A 26,773-nucleotide genomic window follows, 5' to 3' on the forward strand; every position below is an offset into this window, starting at 1 on the left:
TAGAGACCAACTAAGTTTGTTCTTGGTATAAACCAGGGGTGTCAAACTCAAATTCATCGGGGGCCGCATCAGCAGTTTGGTCACCCTCAAAGGGCCGGTTGTATCTGTAGGACTATGTGTCCACTCTTTATTATCTCCCCACCCCAACCCATGTACAGTGGATCTAGCAACCTCATCCATAAAGTGCTGGCAAGGTGATACCACTGTTCTGCAGTATTATATTTTTTGTTTGCATAGTCCTACAATGTGTTTTTAATCTTATAAAGCAAAAGTGTACACTCAGCATCTCTTAACCAACCCGCTTTTAATTGTAACCTGAGCATGCACCATGTTGCTGAAGAATACACATAATGCACAGGTGGTATCAGTCCAGCAATTTCCTACAAAGCCTCAGCAAATTGGAAACATAGGTGAAGGACAAACGAGAAACTGGCCAGTATTGCCCCCATGGACCTGCAGAGCACCTTCACTTATAGCCAGTTATGGCCATGTAAATCCGAGTTGCTAAATGGGAGATTAAAAGGGCACTCCGAGGAGCTTCCAATTTAGCAAAAAGACACCCTCCTTTCTGCAATTGCGTTCCGCCAAAGGACAAAATGAACCTGCCCATTTTGCCGGGCACAGGGAACTTCAGCCCACCCCGCGTCTCTCGGATCCATTGGGATCGGGTACTTCATCCACCCGCAAGGGAGCTGGCCAAGGCAGAAGCAAGGCGCTCCCCGCCGCCCCGGCCAAGAGAGGCTTCCCCAGCCCTTGCAACCGGTCGGGCGGCTGCGGCGGCTGACCCACTCGCGGCTCCCCAAGGTCACTTGCCCGCCGCCGGTCCCGAAAAAAGGAAGGCTAAGCGGGTCTGCCAGCCCTGCCTGCTAAGAACCAAACCCGCTGCCCCTCCATTCCGCTTTTGGTCTCTTCCGGGAGAAGTGGGAGGCGGAAATGCTCCTCCATCCTCGCGCACGTACTCCTCCATCTTGGCTCCCAGCTTCCGTACCTAACGTGCTCGCTCAGCCGGCTGCCGGCATGCGAGTCACGTGGGCCCCCACACCTCCGCTTCCCTGCGAGACTCCTCTGAGCGCAGCCATTGGTCGTCTGGCTTCCAGGAGCTGAGCCAATAGGAATGAGGAGAAGGGGGGAAAGAGAGCGACACACTGCAGGGGAAAAAAAGCAAGAATAAAAGGTGAAGGCTGTCGGCCGGCGGTGGCTACACGGGCCACATGATGAGGTCTGGCGGGCCGGATTTGGCCCGCGGGCCTTGTGTTTGACACCCGTGGTATAAACTTTCGTGTGCATATCTGAAGAAGTGTGCATGCACACAAAAGCATCGACCTGCACCAGCACAGCCATCAGGAGGACCAACCTCATGAATCTCCCCCGTTGGTATCCGTCTGTCTCAGGAGACAATGGAGGAGTGCGCCTTTGGGGGTGAAATCAAACTGTTGGAAGGTTACAGAGCCTTCGGTGGCTGTAGAGACCAATATGGGAGAGAGACATGTTTTCTTGCAGCTGAGGCAAATGAAGGTGTCTGGTTATGCTGCTGCACTTAAACCATGGCATTTCTTCTCTCTGCGCCCCTCCCAGCAGTCATTCCTCCTCTGGTCCTGCTATGGATGCATGACCTGACTTTGTTTCTCCAGGCACCGTGGTTGTCTGCAAGGGATTCCCACATAGCAGGGTGGATGTTGCCAGCCTTCATGTCACATTTCCAGACATCTTTGTAATACAGAGTTGGTCTGCCAACAGGCCTAGTGGCTGAAATCAGGTTCCCATATAGAGCACATCCTTAAGGATCCCGCATCTTCCATTCTGTGAAAATGACTAAGCCAGCCTAGACATCGATAAGACAGGAGTGTGAACATGCTTGGGAATGTGGGCTTGGAAGAGCACATCTTTGTCTGAGACTCTGTCCTGCCGTGTGTCGTGCAGAATTTTTCTTAAGCAGCAGGTGCCACTTCTGACCATGGGCATAGTAGCCAGGATTTATGTATGGACACCCACCTGCCATCATCCTATGTCTGGCTCTGTCTAGCAGATTTGGAATGACACGTCTCAACATTATTAAAGTCTCCCATCGGATACAACCGATCTGTAGAAAGGACTGAAAGGACCTGAAAATAGAGGCAATGCGTGTACTTCTGTAGCCCAAGAAAACAATTAAAAAACAGAGTTGTTTCGAATTACTTTCTGTTGACTCAGAAAAATCTATCGAAATCCTTCTACTTTTAGTTATTGCTGTAGTAAAAGGAGCAAATAAGCTACTTTGAGTTAAGTATTTCCATTTATTTACATCACGGAGGCGCAGCTCCCTGCCCCCCCCCCCCCGCGCTTGGACGTTGCCCCCCACCCGCTTCCCTAAAGCAGCGCCCTCAGCACTGGCGGAGCGGCTCTTCCCTCAGCCGGCCTCCCCTCCCCGCCCCCTCTTGCTCCCCCTGGCGGCAAAGCGAGCCTCCCTTTTCCTTCCCATAATGCCCGTTTAGGCTGCTCTGCCTCGGCTCCAAGATGGCGCAGGCGATATTCGAGGCGCTGGAAGGTATCTACATCTCGATATCGGGGTGTGTGTGTGCGTGTGCGTGTAGTCGGGCGGGCTGAGGCCTAGCGCTGGTTGGGGAGGCGCCGCAAGGACAGACGCGGCTGTTCCACGCCGGGCGCCTCCCCTCCCGCCGCTGCGGACGGGGCAGGGGCTGAGAGGACGGCGACGCGGGGCCGCCCCCGGGCAGCGCGGGGGCCGAGGGAGGGTTCACGGAACAGCCGCTCAGGCGGCCCCGCTGCGCCTCTTTCCCGCGGAGGAGCAGCAGTTGCAGCAAACGCTGCCAGCCTGCGGGCGCGGCTCTGCCCGCTGCTGCCGGGCTCGGGGGGCGCAGGGAGGCGACGGGTGTCCTTCTGGGTGGGATTTTGTACTGCAGGATCTAAGGAAAAAGACTTTCCTACACCCCTTAACGATACCTCAGTTTCCCCTTCCTTCCAAAGGAGGCTTTTCCAAGCTGGACTACAACTTCCATCATCCCTAGCTGGCAGGACTAGTGGTCACAAATTATGGGGATTGTAGTCCAAAAACAGCTGGAGACCCAAGTTTGGGAAACCCCGTTTTAAGGGTTTCTCCCTTGCTTCCAGGATGCAGAGCTTATTGTGATTTGGGGGACATGACAGCCACCATTCCCAGAGACGTTGAATTCCTTCAACATCTGCGACTTTAAAACTTGGTTGAGCGTATTGCGCTTTTGGATAGGTTGCCCCGCAGAGTGGATGGCTGCTTGTTAATCAGTTGTAAATTAGGGCTTGTTCTTACACAAATAGTGCTTAAAATTAGTTTTTTATGTTCCCAGTGTCTTAATTCACATACCTTCATCTTGGCCAAAATGTCTTCTTTAAGAACATGCTGGATCAGATACACCATCCGACTCGCCCAGCACCCTGGTTTTCTACCATGGTCAGATGTTTCAGGAAATCTCACAGAGAATCATAGAATTAGTGTTGGAAACAGAGATATGAAAGCAAGGGGCTAAATGGCACCTTAAGCCATTTAAGCGCAACAACGGAATGTCTAGCTTCACTTTTTTATAACAAGAATACAAAGCTGAAAATGAATGAACTGCAGCTAAAATATTATGTTCATTTTTCACATGGTCTAGTGCTTCCCTTGCCCACACCCCTAATATTATTAAGAGGGTCTCTTCTCCAGTTTTCAGATAGTAGCTGGAAGTGGGGAGGCAGAAAAAGGGTCTACCTTTCCTTCCACTCTGCAGTTTTCATCTGAAATCTTAGGTGCAGTACTGCTCCCATGCTAATGAAATTCCCCGTCGCAAAATATGCCTAGAACAATGGGAGTTTCAAACACTGCATAGAATTGTAGAGTTGGAAGGGACCCTGAGGACATCTAGCCCAACCCTCTGCAAAGTGTCCATGACAGCTGGCTATCCATTTTTTTTAATAAAATTTTTATTGGTTTTTTAACATATAATATAAGACAATACAAACAACAAACACTAACAAACAAACATATAAACATGTATAATTTCATAAAATTTTTCATATACCCAATTTCAACGACTTCCCCATGCCTCCCTTTTCTGCATCCTTATTTTAAATTTTTTCAGCAACCCCTGGTCTTAGTTACTTATTAATTCCTTTCTTTAACCCTTTTCTTTCCTCATATCCAATCCTTTATCGCTGCAAATCTGCTATGCTTTACCCATGACATTTTAACACTCAATGATTTTACAAGAATTTTTAAGATAAAGTTTAAATTTCTTCCAATCTTCCTCCACCGTCTCTTTCCCTTGGTCGCGGATTCTGCTCGTCATCTCTGCTAGTCCCATGTAGTCAATCACCTTCGTCTGCCACTCTTCCAGTGTGGGTAGTTCTTGTGTCTTCCAATACTTTGCTAGTAACACTCTTGCTGCTGTTGTAGCATACGTAAAGAACGTCCTATCTTTCTTTGACACCAATTGGCCCACTATGCCCAGGAGAAAAGCCTCTGGTTTTTTATGAAAGGTACACTTAAGCACCTTCTTAATTTCATTATATATCGTTTCCCAGAAGGCCTTAATCCTTGGGCACGTCCACCAAAGGTGATAGAAAGTACCTTCAGTTTCATTACATTTCCAACATTTATTATTGGGCAGATGGTAAATTTTTGCAAGCTTGACTGGGGTCATGTACCACCTATAAATCATTTTCATAATATTCTCTCTTAAGGCATTACATGCCGTAAATTTTATACCGGTGGTCCATAACTGTTCCCAGTCAGCAAACATAATGTCATTACCAATGTCCTGTGCCCATTTAATCATAGCTGATTTAACCGTTTCATCCTGTGTATTCCATTTCAGCAGCAAGTTGTACATTCTAGACAAATTCTTGGTATTGGGTTCTAACAATTCTGTTTCTAACTTTGACTTTTCCACCTGAAAGCCAATTTTCCTGTCCTGTTTAAATACTTCATTTATCTGATAATAATGAAGCCAATCTCTTACTTTAGACTTCAGTTTCTCATAGCTCTGTAATTTTACCTTTCCTCCTTCTTGTTCTATAATTTCCCAATATTTTGGCCATTTAGATTCCATATTAAGTTTTTTGACTTCCTTTGCCTCCATTGGTGACAGCCACCTAGGGGTTTGACAGTTGGCTATCCAAGACCTGAAGGAATAATTCTAACTACTCTCCCCCCGCCCCCCAGCAACTGCCACTGAACCTGAAGAGTGCATATAGGATCATGATTTGTAGCCATTATTCTCAATGGATTTGTCTAATTCTAAGCCTCCTGAACAAGTAGCCATCACATCTTGTGGCATTGATTTCTATAAATTAATTGTGCACTGTGCAAATCAGTGCTTTTCTGCCCAAAATCTCTTCCTGATCAATTTAATTGGATGACCCTGAGTTCAAGTATAATGAGAGGTGAAAACATTCAATTTTTCTGTGCTGTGGCATAATTACGTTCTCAATTTGCCATCACACATGTTCATAAATAGAGCAACAAGGGCTAAAAAGCTATCACAGATTGTCTTAAGTGATCATGCGATGCTGTTATGTGGTACTGATGTTTTAGAGCAGGTTGGGCAGATTTCAGGCATGTTGGGTCTACTTAGTGTTCAACTAGAACCCCAAATCTGTGAACTGGAATCATATGTGAAGGACATACAGTTAGAATGAAAAGACAGGTTGCCTCTGAAAATGTTTTGATCTTAGGAATCTAATTTCAGTACCAGAACTCCATCTTCTCACACAAAAGTTCATTCCTGATTAGCTTCCTTCATTTCAGCAACCTCACAGGGGTGTTGTGACTAGATACAGAGGAATATACAAGTCAGGATCATAGAATTACTTCCTCTATTGATGGAAAAAAGAACTGTAAGGTCTTAAGTGGACATCAAATAAAATAAGTAGTTCTTTGTCCAGAATCTAGATGATGTATACCTTTTAATGCATTCTGCTGGTTCTGTCTCTTTATTTTGTGAATGCCATTTTTAAGCAAGCCAGAGAGACAAGACAGCAAGAAAAACTGTGGTAATATTTACAACACAAAAATTAAATCCAGAGGGTTCCTGTTTTGGAGAATATGAAAGCTGCAATCACAAATATATTTATCAGGAAGAAAGATATCATGGAACTCAACGGCTTGTATAGAAATGGGAAATAAGGATGCTTGAAACTCACTGAAACTACCAGGGGTAAGGGTGAACTTAGGCATACTCAGAGTAGACCCACTGAAGTGACTGGACTTGCCTTACTCTGTTGATTTGAGTGGGCCTACTATGAGTATGACATTGAATTTAATTCTAAGGCCACACAAAACATTTAAAGCACTATGATACCATTTTAAACAGTCCTGGCTTCCCAATCCTGGGAGCCTGTTCCTATCACAAACTGCAACTCTCAAAGTGGTTTAACAAGCCCTCTTCACAGGAAACTCCCAATTATATCAGAACCCCTTTTAATCTTGCATTGTGACTGCATAGCTTCATAAGCATGGAAGAGGGCCAAGGTAACCATTTAAAAACAGTGATCACTTCCTTCTCTGTGCAGTGTCCTATCCTGTCTGGACACAGAATCTGCATTGGTTTAGTTAGCCCTAAAATTCATCCTTCCCTTTCAAATATAATAGTGTAGTTGTTGACCATAACATATATGTTATGGTGATTTTTTGGAAGTTTCTCCAGTACAGTTTATTTGCTAGATTTAATCCGTGTTTCAGATTCAGTAAAATACTTCCCATGAACCTGCAGAAAACTTAGCTGGCCTTGATTGATATGTGTATTTCTTTAGAAGTGTGGCTCACTACCTATGGTAGTAAGTGTGTTTAGCTTTGCAATCTAAATGTGTGCAAGGGTATAGATGATGCATTTCTAACATTTCTTTTTGGTAACACCCCTCCCCCACCCCCACCCCCCGTGAGATTGACACCTGATGTCATAAAGATGCAGCTGGGCTAAAAAGGGGGATGCAAACACAGCTGATCAATGGCACTTGCAAATACCCATATACAGTGCTTTGAAGTCCCAACAATCAGCCAATCACTGGGTCTTGTATATAGCCATGCACAGGTTGTTGAAGCCGTGACAAGCAGCTGATTAGTGGCTACATAGAGCAGATTGTGGTATTTTGTAGCCCTGATAATCAACATTGTTGGGATGTCAAGTGCCACACCAGGCTTTTTTTCATGCACTGACGATCAGCGGATTGTTGAGGCTTCAAAGCACTGTGTATGGTGTTTTCAGATGATTGTCAAGTGAGCAGGCTTGCTCCAGTTCCCCACCTGTTTTAGTACTTTTTAGTGATGAGCCTTTTAACCCACTTATTCCTACACTTGTGTACTAGAAATAATCATTCTGCTTTTACTGGTAGAATCTTAGAAAGAAAGCCTTAGCAATATTGTCAATCTTGTTGCTTTAATAGAGTAATAAAACATGTTAGGTTTTAAAAATTGTGGGGTATTGATATCATAAAAGGTAAAGGTAAAGGACCCCTGACAGTTAAGTCCAGTCACAGACGACTCTGGGGTTGTGGCGCTCATCTCGCTTTACAGGCTGAGGGAGCCGGCATTTGTCCGCAGACAATTTTTCCGGGTCATGTGGCCAGCATGACTAAGTCACTTCTGGTGCAACGGAACACCGAAACCAGAGCAGCGCACAGAAACATCGTTTACCCTCCCACTGGAGCGGTACCTATTTATCTACTTGCACTTTTTGGCATGCTTTTGAACTGTTAGGTTGGCAGGAGCTGGGACCGAGCAACAGGAGCTCACCCTGTGGCGGGGATTCGAACCGCTGACCACCTGATCGGCAAGCCCATGAGGCTCAGTGGTTTAGACCACTGCGCTACCCATGTCCTTATTGATATCATAGGTGGCTGTAAATCAAAAGGTTAAAAAAAAGTAGAGGAGAAGGAAATAGGTTATATTATAATCTGGTTGGGACATGGGGGTCCTGCAGCAGAATGCATGATATGCTTGATAGTTAAAATAATTCAAATCCAGTGTTTCTGAAGTCCCTCTAACCACCATTTCTGTTTCTCCAGGTATGGATAATCAGACGGTTCTGGCTGTTCAGTCTTTGCTAGATGGCCAGGGAGCAGTAACAGATCCATCAGGACAAACCGTCAACACATCCACCACCATCCAGTCCATGGGTGAGCCCTTCTCTGCATACCAAATGAGATGGAAAGAAAAGAATCAGAGGTCCCATCCCCCACTTTTGGTTTATTGCAAGGATGAAGAATCTCTGGCCTTGGACAGTGCCCATGCAGAAGGGCATCTCCTCCTCAGCCCCAGCTTCTTTGCTGACTTCCCTTGCTCCCTAGCCAGCATGGAAAATTGCAAACTGCAGGCTCTTGGGGCTTGATTTTGTTACTATGAACCCTGGCATGGGGGTGGGGAGCGCCTGTAATGCTCCCAGTTTTGATTGGCCACCCTATGTGCTAGTCTGGCACTTTTGGGTGGGAGCCCCATATCTGTGGAACTCCCTCCTAGGGTACATATGCTTGTTCCATTCCGTGCTGACTTTTAAATGGATTTTGTAAACCCATTAATTCTGTGCTGCATTTAATTAAGATGCTGTACTTTTTAATGTTTTATATAGCTGTTGTTGTTTTTCTAAAAAAAGTATTAAACATGTTTTTGGTTTACAAAAGTATGTGCATTGTCTCTACACAAAGCTGCTGGTTTTAAGTTGTTAGTTTTAAATTGTTCTGGATAGCTCAATGCCAACATTTGCATGGATTTTGTGGTGCTGTGAAGGCATTTTTATTTCAGCAGGCATTTCCAGGATATTAATTTTATCTGGCCATTTTTGCATATGGGATGCAGGGTTGTTGTTTAGACTGGCGTGCATTTTTTGTTTGTTTGTTTATTTAAAGCATTTTTACTCCTCACTTCAATGAAAAGGGCTCTTATAGTGCCTTAATGAAAAAGACATACCACCAAAGGAAAGGGAGATGGAAAAGGAGGAGGAGGGGAAAAGCAAACTTAGGCACCAATTTTTAAAGTTACTGATGTTAAGATGACCAGCTGGGATGGAAACAGTTCAGCATGATGCAGCCATTGCTAGGTGATTGTTGAGGGAGAAGATAAACTAAGGTCTATCAGCAGAGCTGATGGACTAGCCCTGTTTCCCTTCTCTCCCTCTGTGGTTTCCTCCCATTGACCGAATCCTGCAATTGCCAGGACTACAGAGATTTACCTGCAGGGTGTGATATGAAGTCTGGATTTGCATATTGCTGTTTATTGGGTTGGCTGTGGTGCTAGATGCCCTTGGAATATATTAGGGTTTGTTTGTTTGTTTTAAATTTCTCCTACAAATGGTGATAGAATTTGATTTGCTTTCTTCCTCTCACTCTAGATTGGTGATGTACAATTTGGTCCTAAACATCATTGGCTCTTGCTTCCAAGTAAATCTGCATTGCAGCTCCATCATAATTTATAAAGGTGGAATTTAGAATTAGAATAGTATTAAAATAGATTAGATTAGATTTAGAAACGTGAGATCTGGCTTTCCTACTGCTCTTGTATGATATTGCATCAAGGCTTAGAGGCTTTTTAAAAAAATTGAAACAGTAACAAAACAAGTAAACTTACATCAGCAAGTGCTACACAGCAAGCAATCAGCAATATTTGATTAACAATTTATATATGAATAAACTTTACAGTGCCATTTTGAGCATTTTCCTGTGCTTTCGTCGTTTCATCTCTTACATCAGAGTAATAGCACAATTGGGAAGCTCACCTGCCTCAGGTGGCACTTTATAAAGATAAAGATAAATTTATTGTCATTGTCCATATATACACAGTATACACAACAACGAAAATCAAACACCCACCCAAAGACCGGGTTCACATACACATTTGCACGTATCTCCAACATTCTCATCCTATTCAGACATAATCTATAAAACATAACATAATCCAGAATATAACATAACCTATTTAAAGGCATAACATAACCTAAAACCTATCTCATTCCTTCCTACTTCCTGCTTGCTATTTCTTGCAACTGGCCCTAAGATCATTATTTAGTGCAATCAGAGCTCTTGGATAGAAACTATTCAGAAGGCGTGTGGTTCGTGTTTTCATTGTCCTATATCTTCTGCCCGAAGGCAACAGTTCAAAGAAGTTGTGAGCAGGATGGGTGGGATCTCTCAGGATATTGTGTGACTTCTTCAAAGTGCGAGACGTGAAGATCTCATCCAGGGTTGGTAGTTGGAGCCCAATAACATTCTGGGCAATTTTAATTATTCTCTGTAAAGCTTTTTTATCCGTTTCAGAGCTGCTCCCATACCACGATAATACACTATAGGTTAAGACACTCTCAATGGTACTGTGATAATAGGACAGAAGTAGGTGCTGAGATAGATTCAGTCCCCTGAGCATTCTCAGGAAATACAACCTCCCCTGCACCTTCCTCACAACCATATTAATATTTGCAGTCCATGAGAGGTCCTCAGAGATATAAATGCCCAGGTATTTAAAACTACCAACCCTCTCCACCTCCTCGCCATTTATGTGCAATGGTAAAAATACACTTTTCTTTCTCCTAAAGTCAATTATGAGTTCTTTGGTTTTTTTGGTGTTAAGCATAAGATTGTTTTCTTTACACCATTGAATTAACCCCTGTACTTCTTTCCTATAAGCAGTCTCATTGTTCTCACTAATGAGCCCCACCACCGTTGTATCATCCGCAAATTTGATGATTGTGTTGGACTTATACAGTGGGGTGCAATCAAATGTGTATTATGTAGCATTTGTGTTTTGCTTCCTGTGCACAAAGTGTAAATGGGAATGGTTGTTTCCAAACGTGCAGTGGGCATGCCAACCCTGCTTTCCAAGTGCTTGTCCACTCAATATTTCCTAGTATTTGACGATATGCAGCTCTTTCATTTGTATAGGCAGAAAAATGTGATTTGCTGTATAAACAGGTGACTTTTCTTGAGGTAGAAACTGCTTTTAGAAAGCTAACCATGAAGAGAAATCCCACTCTTTGACAATTCACTTGCCTCTGACTAAGAGCTTCTGTTCTGGCCTAAAAGGCAAATTTACTTCCTCTTGTTGAAACTCTGTTTTATTATTTGAGTGCAGCAATTGAAAAGGACTCTGGAGTTGGATCAATAACTTCTCTCTCTTTTTGACTGCAGATGATGAAGATGTGTTTCTTTGTGGGAAATGTAAGAAGCAATTCAACTCACTGCCTGCATTCATGACCCACAAAAGGGAGCAGTGTCAAGGCAGTACACCCTCGTTGGCTACAGTTTCACTGGCTACTAACAGCGTCTACACACCATCCATTACCTCAGTGCAGCAGGCTCAGACCACAAATCGTCAGGTATAGATGTTGAACTCTCTGAGATCTCTGTGCCATTAACAGTGAACTGCATGATAAAACCCTAAACCAGCACTAGCAGTCCAGAAGAGATGAGGGTACAAAGTATATTTGGAACAGCTGGGAGATTTGCAAGGATTTCTGACTTCCAGTTATGTAGCAATGGCATAAACTTTTGTATCCTACCTTGGATCAAGGCTGGCCCAGCCATTAGGGAAGGTGAGGCCACTGCCTCAGATGGAGCGTCCCCAAAATGGCTTGAGATCTCAGCTGAAATCACTTATGGCAGAGGCAGCAGGGCAGGGTGGCACTTCCTATTGCACCTCAAACGGTGAAACACACCTTGGATGTTGTAGTAGAGGCAGATAATAACTGCATCAGCAGTGGACTTGGACTAGATGACCTTTGAAGAATTTTCCATCTGCTTCTGTGATCTTGTGAATTTGAGACAAGCTTCCAGATCTCAATAGAAATGCATTAATATCAAACACCTGCATTCTATCCCTACATGAAAGTTTTAAAATGAATTTATGAATTCATTGTAGTTAGTTTTAACTCTCTTTCTTCCAGTATTTTATCCAATTGTCTCTACTTGAGTAAGCCCCAGATATCTTCCCTGTTTGTGTTTTGTGGCAGCACCTTCTCTGTATATTCCTTGAAATGTGGACTTGATAGAATGCACAACTTAAGTTCTTGCAAAATTAAATATATATATATATATATATTAAGCCTTTTAATTTAACTGCAAGCAGATGATTATTCCATTTCTTTCTCTCTCGAAAAAAGAAAAAAAAGCCAACAGACAAACAAAAACAACCCCAGAGAAGGGAAACTTGGGTTCTAGATGAGCTGTTGCCTATTGAGGATCCAGACATATCACTTTGGTTTGACTACAAATATCACGGCTTTGGGCTTGGATTAATTAAATTTGTCTGTTCTCTGTTAAATTTCTCCTGGAGACATTTCAAGTCAGAGTATGAATGTCACAGTAGAGCCATATAATCTGAATACAGTAAAATATCCACATTATGAGACAGAGGTGTCGCAAGAGTTTAATGATACAATGTTTGTGAAGTGCTTTGCATGCTCATATTGTAGTATAAATGTCAAGTGTTGCTTTCCATGACAAGGTTTTTAGACCATTCTTCTTACACTCTTTCTAGCAGAGAGAGAAAGATTGCATTGATTAATGGATTTTTTCCTAGCCTGTTTTAATGCAGTTCACAAGAACTAAGCTATTCTTTTTGAGCTGAGATCCAACATAAAGGATTTTAAAGAATCTCTTCCTCCTAACAGATCTCTACCTATATTACCGTCCCACCCTCTCCATTGATCCAGACATTAGTCCAGGGGAATATCTTAGTGAGTGATGAGGTCTTGATGTCAGCTATGTCTGCTTTTACAACCCTGGACCAACCAATGTCCACAGTACAACCCTCTGTGCAGGTAAGCAGAATGTTTTTATGTCCTTTAAGATGCATACATGCTCTAGCAAATTAAAGTATCTAAGAGGTTAGAGATAATTTTGTGGGGATAATGACACACAAAAAGTAAGATTTTGGCTTCAGACTCATCCTTATCAGAACATCTCTGCACCGACGGCAAAATCTACATAGCGTGGAGTACTAAATTAGTGGTAACTGTTGAAGCAGGTAAGATATGTTATTGCCATTGCATAGTAAACTTCGTGTATGTCAGTGGTAAAAAAGGCAAGTAGAATATGATGAAGCATTGTAAAAAGCATGGGAAATAATGATTGTAGAAATCCATGGTGTGCAAATAGCACAAGTATGTGTGATTCTAGTGATTCCGTTTAAGAAATAAAATAAAATAAAGCTGGAGAATAGAGACAGTACAAGCTTTTGTGTGTCAGAGCCCACATTACCAAGCACAACATTTAAGGCACGAAGAAGGAAATCCAAATTTATTACAACATTTTAACTCTGATGTTACAATTGCAACAGGCTCTTTGCAGATACCAACACAGATAACATTTTTTTCCATCACATGTCAACCATACTCAATGTGGAAAGAGTGCTATAGGTAGTTTTACCCACAAAAGTGATCTTCGTTTATGAATGGGAGTCATTGAGTCTGGGAAATCTGATGCTCTCTTCCAAAGCTTGCTAATTTCTCATCCTATCTTTTTAGAGCAGCCTGAATATGCATACTGGAGCTGGCTACCTTTCTCAACCACCGCCTCCTCCTCCACCCCCACCGCCACCTCAGCCTCCTCCTCCCGCACCTCAGTCTCTTGGAGCACCAGGTCAGGCCAACTCAGGCAGCAATGGAGTGGTGGAAGTGTACAGTGCATCAACCCCCATGGCTGGGAATAGCACAGTAGAGATACAGAATCTGGGAATGCAACCCTACCCACCTATGGAGGTAAAGCTTTTTTTTTTTTTTTTTTTTGACCCACATAGTGCAGTATGGTTCCAAGTGTTGCTTACTGCCTTTCCCCCCTGAAGGGCGCATGGCCTCTGGCTACAAGAAGACTGTGATAAAAAGACTCTGATTCACTTAGCCTCAAAATACTATTTATCAAAGAAATTAGAGGTGCAGCAAGATGAACAAGCTTGTCTTCTAATCAGTGATTATTTTCTCTGTGAGCAAAATAGTGATCAGAAAGATGTCAGCCAGCTGCAGGGAGTTGAGGGAGCAAGGAAAACGATTTACGGGCAACAGAAATCGATGGATGTGGAGAGGTCGCTAGAATGAAACATGTGTCGCTGGCCCAGTGTGATTAAAAGGGAACATCATATAGTTGTCAACAAGTAGAAGAATGTCAACGCTAAACCAGGAGGCAGAGGGTTTGTTTAGAAAGCTACTAGGAGTTCATGAAGTAACAGGACAAAGCCAGGAAAGCCTAGTAAGTAACCTAGCCTGAGTATTAAGACAATAGTCCAAGACGGAATTGCATCTTTGAAGAGCACACACTGCTGAAGCTCTTTTCAAAACATTTATTTTTGACGTAACTGTTGATTTGGGAGTAAAATGAAAATCTTGCAGATAGAAAAAGCATAATCAGATGCTACATAGAAACCATAATCAGATGCTACACAGAAAAAAAGAAAGTGGCAAGACTCTTTGCCTAATTTTGTTTTTGGTGAGTTCATACCCTCAGATAAAGCAGGGGCCACAGTGAAGAGGACTGGCTCTTTAGAAAGCACTGTCACCCCATTGCACTAAATTACTTATGCATCTGATACCATAACCCTGGTTTTACTTTGCATATGTAAAATAAATTTGATGTATTCTCTAATCTTAATCATAGATCTTTATATGATTTATATCCCACCTTTTGATTCAAAGAGCTCTCAGTTTGTCTGAGAAAGAAAGTCCCACTGTCTTCTGCATTCAAGGTCTAAAAAGTGACTTCAAGTTCTATAAGGCAATCATGAAGTCAAAATGGTTAAATGTTTTGACTCAGCTCTGGTTCAAGAGTGTCTGAAGTTGCTCTGGATACTTGGCATTTCTCTGGAATCTGTTCAGTTTCATTTCACATGAGAAAACGTAAATATCTATTGCACTACAGAGCTGTAAAGCAGGGTGGAGTATGGTAATTTGATACACCTAAATGTTAAGTCATAATTCATAAGACCTTCACTAAATAATTCCACTTGTGCCTTGCTTTTGACTTCTCAGCCCTTTGAGAGGACCGTGAGCAGAAGCTAAGACAACTCACTTCTTTCCACACTGCATTTAGGATGATAACCACATGTTTGAAATTAGACCACACTTCATTTATTTTTATTTATTGTTACATTTATATCCCACCTTTCCCCCAAGAAGCTGAAAGTAGCATACACAGTTCTTCCCTTTCTCATTTTACCCCATTTTAGCCCTGTGAGGTAGGTCACTCTGAGAGATGGTGACGGAACCAAGGTCACCTATAAGTTTCATTGTTGAGTGAGGATTTGAACCCTGGTTTCCCAGATCCTAGTCTAACACCCAACCACTACACCAGGCTGGATCTAGCGTGTTCAGCAGAATATTAAATGTTTAGAAGTGGAAACATCTTTGCAGAGTTGTCAATGTTGTCACTACATTTTCAGCATGTTTTCCTCAATAATTTCCATTTTAGGTGCCCAATCAATGTGTGGAAACCCCAGTGTACCCCTCCCCTCCAGTATACAGTCCAGGGAAGCAAGGTTTTAAGTCTAAAAGCCCCAACACCGTTGCCCCCTTGAACAATGCCTGCGGAGGAAATGTAACCAATTTTGATCCAGCTTCAGCTGCCAAGAACCGTCGTCTTAAGACAGACAGCAGCCTGCTAGAAGGTAAGGCTTCTTGCCACCAGTGCTTGCTGTAACCTTTTCCACTGGTGGGCATCAGAATCTGAGCATCTGTCTATTTGTAAATGGATATTAAATGCCTCACGCTTCCCTTTCCACACTTCTCTACATAACATTTGAAATAGAATTTTCATGTTTTTACCTCTAAGGTTTTCCCATGTTGGGAACTTGTTCATATCTCCACAGTGCAGGGGGATAGAAGATACAAATCAATATTTTAGATGATGCAGACAAATGAATTAAAATACTTGTGTGGGCTTAATGGACTGTTATGAGTGTTTTTGCAGCTAAGTGTTTTTTCAGGTGTGCTTCACACATTGCGGAATTCCTACACAGAAAGCCCTTCCTCACTGGAATTAGCTTGCAGTCTGCTTGTGGATTGACTGCTGTCACTATTCCATATCCTGCGGGGGTAGGTGGTGGGTGGGATTTTGCAGATTTACACAGTGGGAACTCAGAGCCGTTGCCTAAGCAAGTGCTGGTATGTCCCACTACAGAAAATCAGAATGTCTGTTTTTCTCATCAGTATTTTCAGGAAATTATGATGTTTCTTATAGTCCATTAAAGCTTGTCATTTTTGTTACTCTGGTGGTAGAGGAGTTGCTGCGGTGCTGTTCCTTCCTGTGCCACCAGATGATGTGAGAAGCCCCGACTACACAGGAGGAGCCCATGCCAGTGTTATCCCAGCTTCCAGATTATTAGCACTGATATGGGGAAAATCCAAAGTACTTATGCCTGGTTTGAGGTTTCTCACCCTAGTAATGCAGAGTTTGAAGTGTTGAAGCTGCTCCATAAGCACAAGGGGCAACGTGATTACTGGGCCTAAGTAGCTTATTTTGCCCACTAAGGAGCCTACTTCTTAGCTGAGATTATTGGCCACCATAATCGTTTCCATGCTTCCATCACTTGAACCTAAGATTCATGCTTCGCTTTCATCCCAATGTTAGACATTGCCCCCAAATACAGTTCTAGCACAATGGAGAGCGAGGGAGTAAGAATCCATGACAGTGGCATCCCCAATTTGAGCTCATGATTATTTCCTACCGTTTTATTTCAGGGAAACCCAAGTCACCAAAACTGAAGTGCACATACTGCGATAAGGCGTTCACCAAGAACTTTGACCTGCAGCAGCATATCAGGAGGTAACGTTGGCATTCCAAAGGAGGCATACAGATTATGGCTAATTGGATAGGATGAGGGATTGGCTGGACACTCTGAGCAACAGGTCACTTCCATTTGAGCCATTCTTCCATGCTGGATAAGACTTTGAAAATCAATACTATCTTGCTGCTAGGTCAGTGTGGTCCCCAAAAAGTTCAACATTGGCCTCAGAATGGCCTGAGTGGGTAAATGTGTGTAGTTTGTGAAACCTAAATTCAGCCACAGCTCTCAGCTGATAAAGCCACCAGGTCTTGCAGGGCTATACCACAGCCTGTTGCCATCCTGCCAAATTGGGCCTGCCAGTCACTCTCCTGACTGGTCGTAAGTGATCCTGCTGGGAACAATAGCTTCTAGGCTGTCACATTCACCTCCCGTTTTGCATCCCAACATTTAGAAACAGTCTGTCCACATGCTCCATTTTACTTGGGCTTTTCATCCTTGGTTTGAAGGGTTTTTACGTATTTGGCAGAGCAGGATCTGCTGGACTGTCCTTTATTTTTTATTGCGTCTGTAAGTGCGTTGAGTCATTTTTATGAACAAAGCGACTAAACAATAATAAGAATTTTCCAGTTTTTGCTTTGTGCTTCCAAGCCAAAGTTTCTGCTCCTCTTGCCAGTAGCCATTTAGTAGTTCCTGCGTCCCAGTACCACTTCCTGCTTCCCTGGATAGACTTCTTAGTGGCAGGAATTCCACTTCATTTTGACACTGTTTTTAAAAAGCTCTTTACTGTATTTTGGAAATCAAACCTGTTACCTTTGCTGAAAAGGAGCTGGAGCAGTGTGGCTCAAAGTGTGGCAGTGTGGAGAGATTCTGCCTTACCCTCCCTTATGCAATCTCCTTTTTTCCTTCAGTCACACAGGGGAGAAGCCATTCCAGTGCATCGTATGTGGTCGTGCCTTCGCCCAAAAGTCCAACGTGAAAAAGCATATGCAGACGCATAAGGTGTGGCCACCAGGAATTGGGTGTACCATCTCTCGGAGCTCTGTCACTGTGCAAGTCATGGCACTCAACCCCAACCAGCAGGAGGATGAGGAGAATGCAGGTGCATTACTTACTGGTGGGATGGCCAGTTGACTGGTGACCTGCTCCCCAAACCTCTGAATAATTGTGCTTCCACTTGCTTCTACCTGTCTTGGTCCCTAGGACTAGGAAGGATTGGAGAGTAGATTTATGTGTACTACCGACTTCAAAATTTGTTGGATCATGAATGTAGGGGCCAGGTTTGCAAGCTACAACTGGGTCACAATCCATTATTTTGTATTCTCCATCCATGTTATCTCTCCCCTGCCCAGTACAGTAGTGGGATCTGGCAGTAGGAGACAAAGCCATAGTTCTTTGTCTCTGAGCTTGTTTGGATGTGTTTAGATAGTGATCATGAATCCCCAGACATGGGGCAAGCGAAGGGATGCTAGTCAGTATATTGTACTTGCGAAGCACATGGTTTATTCCTAAGATTTAGTAGCTTCATGTAAGAGCTATCCATGGAACAGAGCCTGTTTAGCCAGTGACTTCATGTATTGCATAGCTGACATCCTAAATATCCCTGCTACTAGCCATAGTTGATCTTAAGGAATTAGTTGAGCCTTGAACTCCAAATCATTTGTACATGATGGTCCAGTTACTTTGCCCTGAGCCAGACATCGGATGGCAATTTGTCAGCCTGTCTAGCCAATCTCTTTCCCACCTTGTCAGCTAATTAGTTGGGTGGGAAGTGCATTCCCATCCCAGCTATAGATGGGTTTACCAAAACAGAAGGGATCAGCTACAGGTATAACAAGTCTGAAAGTGCAGAATGAATACTGGCTGCAAATTACAGTGAACCTAATCTGACTAGCTGGCAGAGAATGACATTTGGTGCTTCCCACAGTACTATCTCCTCTCCACAGTGCCTAAGGCCTCTCGCCAACCAAGGGTAGATCTTGACCTAGTTATAACTGAGGCAATAAATGTGTATCTAGGCTATACCCACTTCAAACTACAGTTTCTATATGTCACATAGAAAACGGGTATTTCAGAGCTAATAATCCTTCCTGGCATCAGGTTTGTTGTATTGAGGGTCATTCAATCATGTGAGCTCTCACCTGCAGTTTGAAGCGGTACAGTCCAGGCCCACATTAACCTTGCCAAGAACTAGAGCTTTGATCAGCAAGTTCCTCTGTCATTTAAACTCTAAAATACCCAGAGCGGAGATCTCACTCCTTAATGATAATGCATATTAAGTGAAAAGCACAGGGAAGGGAAAACGAAGGGAAGCTGACCTGCCCCTCACCCCCAGCTTTGCATTTTGGAAGAGAGAGCTGGCTGGCTGTGATTTGAGATGAGTGATAGGGTATTGTATGAAAATGCACGGCTGACCTTGGTTGTATGTTCTTATAATTAGAATAACAACAACAACTCTAGTAACTCCCTAAGCTGAACCTCTAATATATATTTGTCTTGGCTATTTTCTCCAGGTTTGAACGCGGTTCCCAGAAGCAGCCCCCCACAGCCACAGGTCATGCCTCCTGCAGAAGAGCATGAGGCTTGCAAACTGGAAGCTAAGCAAGTGGTCTTGATAGACAGTTCTTACCAGTGCCAGTTCTGCCCCAACAAATTCTGCACATATTTCCAGTTGAAATCCCACATGACCCAACACAAACATGAACAGGTGGGTGCCAAAGTCAAAGGATGACTTCCTCCTGCCCTGCTAAACTCTTTACCGATCTCTGACTTACAGAAGTAAGAAATGGATGCACAAAATTTGCCTAAAGGACAAAGGTGATAGGACCTAGTTTTCCTTTGTGCAAAATGCAGGCTAATTTGGCACAGAATGTTGATTTCTTTATTGAGTCAGACCAATGATCAGACTAGTCTAGTAAAATCTTGCCTGGCTGGCAAAGGCTCAGAAATGCTTCAGCCAAAGATGCTAGAGATGGAACCTGAGACACTATGCACACAGAAATGTTTTTTTGTACAACTGATCTGCACCCCTCCTGCAGACATTACACTCTATTCCTATCCAAGCTTCTGGGTAGGAAAAGCACAGTAAAGCTAAATGATTGCTCACTAAATTTCTTATAGCTTAGGTACCTTTTGATACCCCCCCAAAAAAGGTTTGTTTTAGTGTAAGAATTACCTGCCTGTAAAAAAGTCCACCTCATTTATGTCTGCCTGAGCCACTGTCTTGGATGTGTCCTCATGCATACTTTGCATGCAGATGATCTCAGGTTCAATCCCTGGCATCTCTAGGTATTGCTGGGAAAGACCCGTGTCTGAACCCCCAAAGAACTACTCTCAGTCAGTATAGACAATGCTAATCTAGATCAGTCTGGTTTGACTGGGAAGAAGGCATCTTTCTATGTCCCCTGACTTGAAGGAGGCAAATCGAGACTAGTAACTCATACAGAGATACAGCCTGTAGCCTCCCTCTAAGGGTAGGTCATTCTGTGCTCTCTCTAACTGAACGAGCCACTGACCACCATCAGTATAGCATGCTTGGAAAGAGAGGTTAGAATAATAAATCATTCAGAGATGGAGCAGGCAACCTCCTTTATAGGAGCATACAATAATCTTTAATTACATTTATTATTTTATTTCTCACAGTACACTAGGGTTTGCTTGTTTTCATGAGGATAAGCGGTCAGGGTTACTGGTCTAATCATTCTCCTATCACCATTAATGTGCAGGTTTACAAGTGTGTTGTGAAAAGTTGTGCTCAAACATTCCAGAAGCTGGATTCCTTCTTGGAGCACATCAAGAACCATCAGGAGGAGCTGAGCTACCGTTGCCACCTTTGCAGCAAGGACTTCCCCTCCCTCTATGAACTGGGTGTCCATCAGTATTCCCACAGCTTGCTCCCTCAACACAGTCCCAAGAAGGACATTGCCATTTACAAGTACGGTAGTTGTTGGGAAAGTGCTTTTTCTGTCTATGTTTGGAGGGAGCAATTATAGCTTTTGACTTCAAGCTTAATTTTGTTATTGTCAGGGCAAACAGTTAACATGTATGTAGCAGTCAAGTGATGACTTAGAGACTATTTTTGATTGAATAGTTTAGGTAGGTAGATCTCACTGGTGCAGTGTTTAGGTAGGTAGATGAAACATATCAGATGAAACTGTGGTTTGGGATTCTGGTTTGAGAGTAAGTAAACTATAGTTTGTTGCAATTCAGACGAAATGGCAAAACTCTGGTTTTCTAAAAACTAGAAGCAGAAGCTATTAATCTCTGTTGTTTGAAGCTTGTACTAATTCTGTACTGACAAACTGTTGCATCTTTGTTTATTTAAAATTCTTACACCTCACTTTGTTGCCCCAAGAGGCTCTCAAAGTGATTTAGAAAAGATTCTCAAAGCAAAACCACTTACAGAAACAGAAATTGCACACTGTCCATATGAAATAAAGGATTTTTAGGCCATTGAATTAAGTCATTGTCACTAGTCACAGATTAGAGAACATTTTGAGAATAAAATATGGCCCTCAGGTCTTGAAAGTTCTCAGATAATTATAAAAGGTGACTAGGCTTTACTCAGATATTTTTGGGAGCTCTGGTGTCAATGGTCAACTTGGGGGTACAAGAACAAGTTTTCTTTAAGCTCTCCATCCCCCAATCCACTCCACCTGCCTCCATTGTTTTAAAGATTAAATTAACTCAGTTAAGCAATGCGGGAGCGGGGGACAGCTTTGAACTGAAAATTAGGAGGAAGTGATTTATCTGTTTATTACAGTTTTAATCCCAGCACTTTTCAAAACAAAGCACATGGTCCTTCCCCATTCCTTTAGCCTTGCAATCAACCTCCCAGTTCTGTAAACTAGGTTAGGCAGAGAGTTAGTTAGTTACTGACTGATGTCTGGCTGAGCAGAGATTTTAACCCAGATCTCCTGTGCCTAAGCCAAGCACTCTTAGTCACTACACCACACTGGGGACTCAAGGTTATAAATTGTCTCATTTTCTTCTTTAATAATATTCATAATAAATATCAATGCATACTAAAATTGGACCCTAGTCCTCTAACTCAATGCATTCTTTCTTCTTCCTCCTGCTTCAGGTGTGTCAAGTGTGTAAATAAATATTCTACTCCAGAAGCCCTGGAACATCACTTACAGACAGCAACACACAACTTTCCCTGTCCTCACTGTCAGAAGGTAGGTAGATGATGGCCTCGACGAAGTCAATTTACTCTTTTGGGCCATTGGTGGTTTTATTAGCTATTTTCCCTATGACCTCTTATTTATTTGTGCAGACTTCTTTTCTACCCTATCTTTGTGAGATCTGCTAGGCTGAGAAAATAGATTTATCCAAGACTGCCTACTGAAAGGTTGAGGTTGCATATTGGATGCATGCTAATGTCCAGTTGACCTGTGCAATATTTGCACTGTCACAGGAGCTAAGCATGGGCCACATTGCCCCTGGTTAACAAGGTGTGTTCTGTCCTATGACTCTTCCTCCCATATTTGGACCTGCAGGAATTGACCATGCAATTATAAGTAAAAGAGCATCTCCGAGATCTGTTAAGTCATCGTTCTCTCCGGATGAGAGTTGCACTGCACGTTTTTATGGTGAGCGTCATTTAGAAAAACGTGTGCCCTTAGCCCAGGAGTAAGGGCTGCTGCCCTTCCAGATGGCTGTGCTCTTAGTCATGTGTTGTCTTCTTTTTCCAGGTGTTCCCTTGTGAGAGGTACTTACGACGTCATCTACCTACACATGGGGGTGGAGGGAAATTCAAATGTCAGATCTGCAAAAAATTCTTCCGCCGAGAACACTACCTCAAACTACACGCTCACATTCACTCGGGTAGGCAATAGCACAGTACTTCTTTCCTGCATGTTGAACCCATTTATTCTTTGGGGTCTGCTGCTACCATTTCTAGTGATGATCAGCAACCTGCTTCCTAATGTAAGCCCATTGTTTTAAAGTCATTCAGATCAGGCTTGCCCCCTCCCCTTATAGTCATTATTTTATTGTTTGCATTTCACTTAGCTGTTTGAATAGCTGCAGCCAGCAACTATTGGTTAGGACTGGGGTCAGCAAACTTTTTCAGCAGGGGGCTGGTCCACTGTCCCTCAGACCTTATGGGGGGCCGGACTATATTTGGGGGGGAAAGAACAACGAATTCCTATGCCCCACAAATAACCCAGAGATGCATTTTAAATAAAAGGACACATTCTGCTCATGTAAAAACACCAGGCAGGACCCACAAATAACCCAGAGATGCATTTTAAATAAAAGAGCACATTCTACTCATGTAAAAACATGCTGATTCCCAGACCATCCACAGGCCGAATTTAGAAGGCGTTTGGGCCAGATCTGGCCCCCGGGCCTTAGTTTGCCTACCCATGGGTTAGGAGGTCACTGTATATGCAACTGATCACCTGGATGAACAAACAGGCAAGTTTTATGTAGAAATGTGACTTCTCTGTTAACACCAGATGTAGTATTGAAACTGTTTAAAATGCATCCAACTGCCTACACAGTTCTTAGTAGTTAACATCCAGGCATATGACTCTCAAGGATTGTGGCCAACGGGGAGAAATAGATGAGAGATCTTTGGGAACTTAAGATCCTGGTTCTGCTGCATCTGTTTTCTGTAGCTCAGCCAAAGCAAGGGATATTAGAATATCTGTAAGCCAAGCTTAGCCTGCAACTCTCTTGCTGAGTTTATGTCTCTGTCCTACACAGGTGAAAAGCCTTTTAAATGCTCTGTGTGTGACTCAGCCTTCAACAGGAAAGATAAGCTCAAACGGCATATGCTGATCCATGAGCCTTTCAAGAAATATAAATGCCCCTTCTCGTAAGTATCACGTTTTCAACAGCAGCCAATAATGGCATTGGCTTTGCAGCGAATAGATGTAAAGTGTAATTCATCTTTGACTAGTTTCTGTTTATAGGCTAACATAGGGCCTTTTGAAGTAAGGGAATAGCCTTTTTGGAGGGAAAAAAGCCTTCTGATTTTACTGGCTCTGGGATCTTGTCTCTGTGCAGTAGTTACCTCTTCTGATTAACCACATTCTCTCTTTTCATTGTTCATTGGAAGGCAGTTTAGAAATGAAAGAGCTAGGCAGACAGTGGTGGTCCCTTGCAATTCTAAAGGCACTTCTGGATGGCATCATCACACCTTACATAAGGTGCTTAGACACAGACGTTTGGTTAAACCTCCCCCCTGGCCCATACTCAGTTCAATGAACTTTGTTATCATGCAAGCCATACTTCTGCTTACAGCAAGAAGGGTTTTACTTGGTTTTGCCTCTCCCTTTTGTGGCTCGTTTGGCTTATTTGCTTGAGTCATTGGCTGCACAGGCATCTTAACAGAATGCAGCTTTAATGTATTTGCTTTATATTTGGTATGAATTGGCAGGATGATGGAGGGTTAGATCTGATGGGTCATTTTGGTTCCTTCCAACTCTTCAATTAAGGATAAACTTGCAGCTCTTTATTGGCACAATACTTGCTTTTTTTCCCCAGTAGTCCAGTTTTCCAAAAGCTATGCAAAAGGCAAAAACAGCAAAAAGCATTTTTCAGTTGTCGGGCCAATTTGATCTGCAATGTTATGCAGGCTTTCTTCTTCTTCTTTTGGTACCATGACAAGGAGATCAGAAAGCTCTGATGATTGTTCTGCTATTTTAAATCATAAGAAACACCCAGCATTACTTGCACACTGCTGAAACAGAACTACATCTGAGACTCCTATCTGTATCATTCAACATCTGATTAAATATTTGTTTTAATTTTTTTTCACAGAAATCATACAGGCTGCAATAAAGAGTTCAACAGACCGGACAAATTGAAAGCTCATATTCTCTCCCATTCAGGTAAATGAAATTCTGGCTCATGCTCTGCCCTCTGCTGCAGATAAACAGGTTCATTTAATTTTCTTCACTCACCTAATTATTGAACCACAGTGATCTTTTTGTTTTTTTGTTTCTCAGCTGCAGCTAAGGGCGGGAACAGTGTAGCTCAAGAATATGTCTGAGGCTCTTCAGTTTAGAAAAGAGGTGAATAAGGCAGCGGAAATAAAGGGTGTATAAAATTATGCTTGGTGTATAAAAAGTAGATAGATAAAGTTGAATGGTGGGATATTCAGGACAGACATAAAGAACTACTTCCCAGAACGCATAGTGGCTTCCACAGAATTTGGTGATAGCCACTAACTTGTATAGCTTTAGAAAGGGATTAGGTAACTTCATGGAGGATAAGGCTATCAATGCCTACTAATCATGATGGCTATGTACAACTTTCAAGATAAGAGGTACCATTCTGCCATATAGCAGTTACTAGGAATCTACAGTGGAAGGGTGCCATCATCCTCTTGTCCTGGTTATTGGAATCTGATTATCCATTATGGGAAACAGGATCCTGGACTAGCTAGGCCTTTGTTCTTTGTTCTTTTTTGTTTTTTTGTTTCTCAGCTGCAGGTAAGGGCGGGGACAGTGTAGCTCAAGAATATGTCTGAGGCTCTTTATGGGAAACAGGATCCTGGACTAGCTAGGCCTTTGTTCTGACCTGGCAGGGCTCTCTTTATGTTCCTAGTCCATGAGCCCTTTTGCAACTAAGTTGTGTTCTTCTTGATTTAGGGATGAAGATCCACAAGTGCCAATACTGCAGCAAGGCCTTCAGCCGGCGAGCTCACATGGTGGAACACCAGCGCTCTCACACTGGAAACTATAAATACCGCTGCCCTACATGTAGCAAAGGCTTTACACGCCAAAAGTACATGAAGGACCACAAGTGTAGACTGAGTTCAGCCAAGGACAAAGAGCTGCCAGTCAGAAAATCCCAGAAGAAGTGGGGGACTCGTGGGCGGAAAGTGGGGCTCCCCGTTTCAGCTCAGTTGACCTTGACAGAACTGAAAGACAGTACAGATGGAGGAAACCCTCAGAAAGGTGGTCCCAATAAAGAACAGTTTCCTGTGTCTGACACAGTCCTGTCCATTGTGGTTGGCAGATCAACGGCCGTGTCAGCAACAGACTCTGATCTTGGCAACCCTACCCAATGCAGTGGCATTCCATCCAACCTTGCTCTGGCCGAGTTGCAGCCTGGATCGGAGAGCCCATGCGCCATGCTAGCAGTCCCTGTTTACATTCAGGCTACTGAATAACTAAGTAATACTGTGACTTAATGGGGGAAATAATTCCTCTGCTGTTTGATGGAGATATGCTGCTGCAGGAGATTGGAAATGAATGGAATGTGTATGTGTGCGTGTATGTTTCAGCTGCCATGATGCAGTGATCAGCATTCATAAAGAATTTTGTTGATAAAACTGAGAGTACCTTCCCTTATCCAGATGAATTAATCATGCGGAGCACTGAAAGGTATGGTTGCATGCTTTTCTTTGAAAGATGCTTATTGGTTAACCTAATTTATGATGATTCCTGAATCCAGTGAGAAACACAATACAGAACATTGAAATAACATACAAGACCTGATTATTTATTTTTAATTGTAGTGCATCCCATTTGTAATTATTTTCTGAAATTTGCAATACCCTGTATCTGGACAATTTGTCTTTCCAGCTGTAAGCAAACAATCCTTCGTACTGGGAGTAAGTCCATTATGTTCTCCATTTGGAAATGTCATTCATAAATGCTCTCAACGGAAACATCCTATGACTCTGATGTATGTAGAAAAGGGACGCAGTTCTGCACAAATACCATGGTTCAGTTAAAATTTGAGCTTTCCCTCATACACTTACTAGAATTAGCATATGATGAGCAGCAACCTCATATAAAAGGATACATACCGAAATGCAAGTGTATAGGCAGCTAGTGACTGCATTGTGAAGAAGGGCAGAGAAAAATAACGAGCAATTCTTGCTCAATTCTGTGTAATCAACAATGCCTAATGAAGAATTGGAGAAGGAAAGCGAGAGACAGAGGCGAGAGCAGGGAAAGTTTAACTAAACAGTTTTATCAATTAACAACATCCTCACTAAAACAACATCCTCACCCACCCATAGAACTGATGTTACATTTTTCAAGTTTTGCCATAGCCAGGCTATCTAAATTCAGACCACGAACCTCAGAAAAACAAATGTACTGTATT

The 26,773-nt window shown here is 42.8% G+C and overlaps 1 protein-coding gene across 4 annotated transcripts; it reads left to right on the top strand.

The window, feature by feature from the left end:
- The first annotated feature begins 2,378 nt into the window (after window positions 1–2,378).
- Window positions 2,379–26,010, top strand: ZNF341 (zinc finger protein 341). 4 transcript variants are annotated; one of them, XM_053393935.1, is made up of 16 exons: window positions 2,379–2,524; window positions 8,011–8,121; window positions 11,119–11,306; window positions 12,600–12,749; window positions 13,455–13,688; window positions 15,388–15,583; window positions 16,656–16,740; window positions 17,611–17,801; window positions 19,213–19,406; window positions 20,425–20,633; window positions 21,783–21,879; window positions 22,396–22,528; window positions 23,414–23,525; window positions 24,473–24,543; window positions 24,661–24,726; window positions 25,306–25,410. In XM_053393935.1, exons 1-15 carry the CDS (start codon window positions 2,494–2,496, stop codon window positions 24,702–24,704), a joined length of 2,046 nt encoding a protein of 681 aa, XP_053249910.1. In that variant the 5' UTR covers window positions 2,379–2,493; the 3' UTR covers window positions 24,705–24,726; window positions 25,306–25,410. The 4 variants fall into 4 exon arrangements, with proteins under 4 accessions (XP_053249910.1, XP_053249912.1, XP_053249909.1 ...); XM_053393937.1 differs by lacking the exons at window positions 24,661–24,726; window positions 25,306–25,410 and adding an exon at window positions 25,141–25,191; XM_053393934.1 differs by lacking the exon at window positions 24,661–24,726 and having other exon boundaries at window positions 2,380–2,524; window positions 25,306–26,010.
- Window positions 26,011–26,773: the final 763 nt, after the last annotated feature.

Source organism: Podarcis raffonei, chromosome 6 (genome assembly GCF_027172205.1).
Source record: "Podarcis raffonei isolate rPodRaf1 chromosome 6, rPodRaf1.pri, whole genome shotgun sequence".
Taxonomy (NCBI): domain Eukaryota; kingdom Metazoa; phylum Chordata; class Lepidosauria; order Squamata; family Lacertidae; genus Podarcis; species Podarcis raffonei.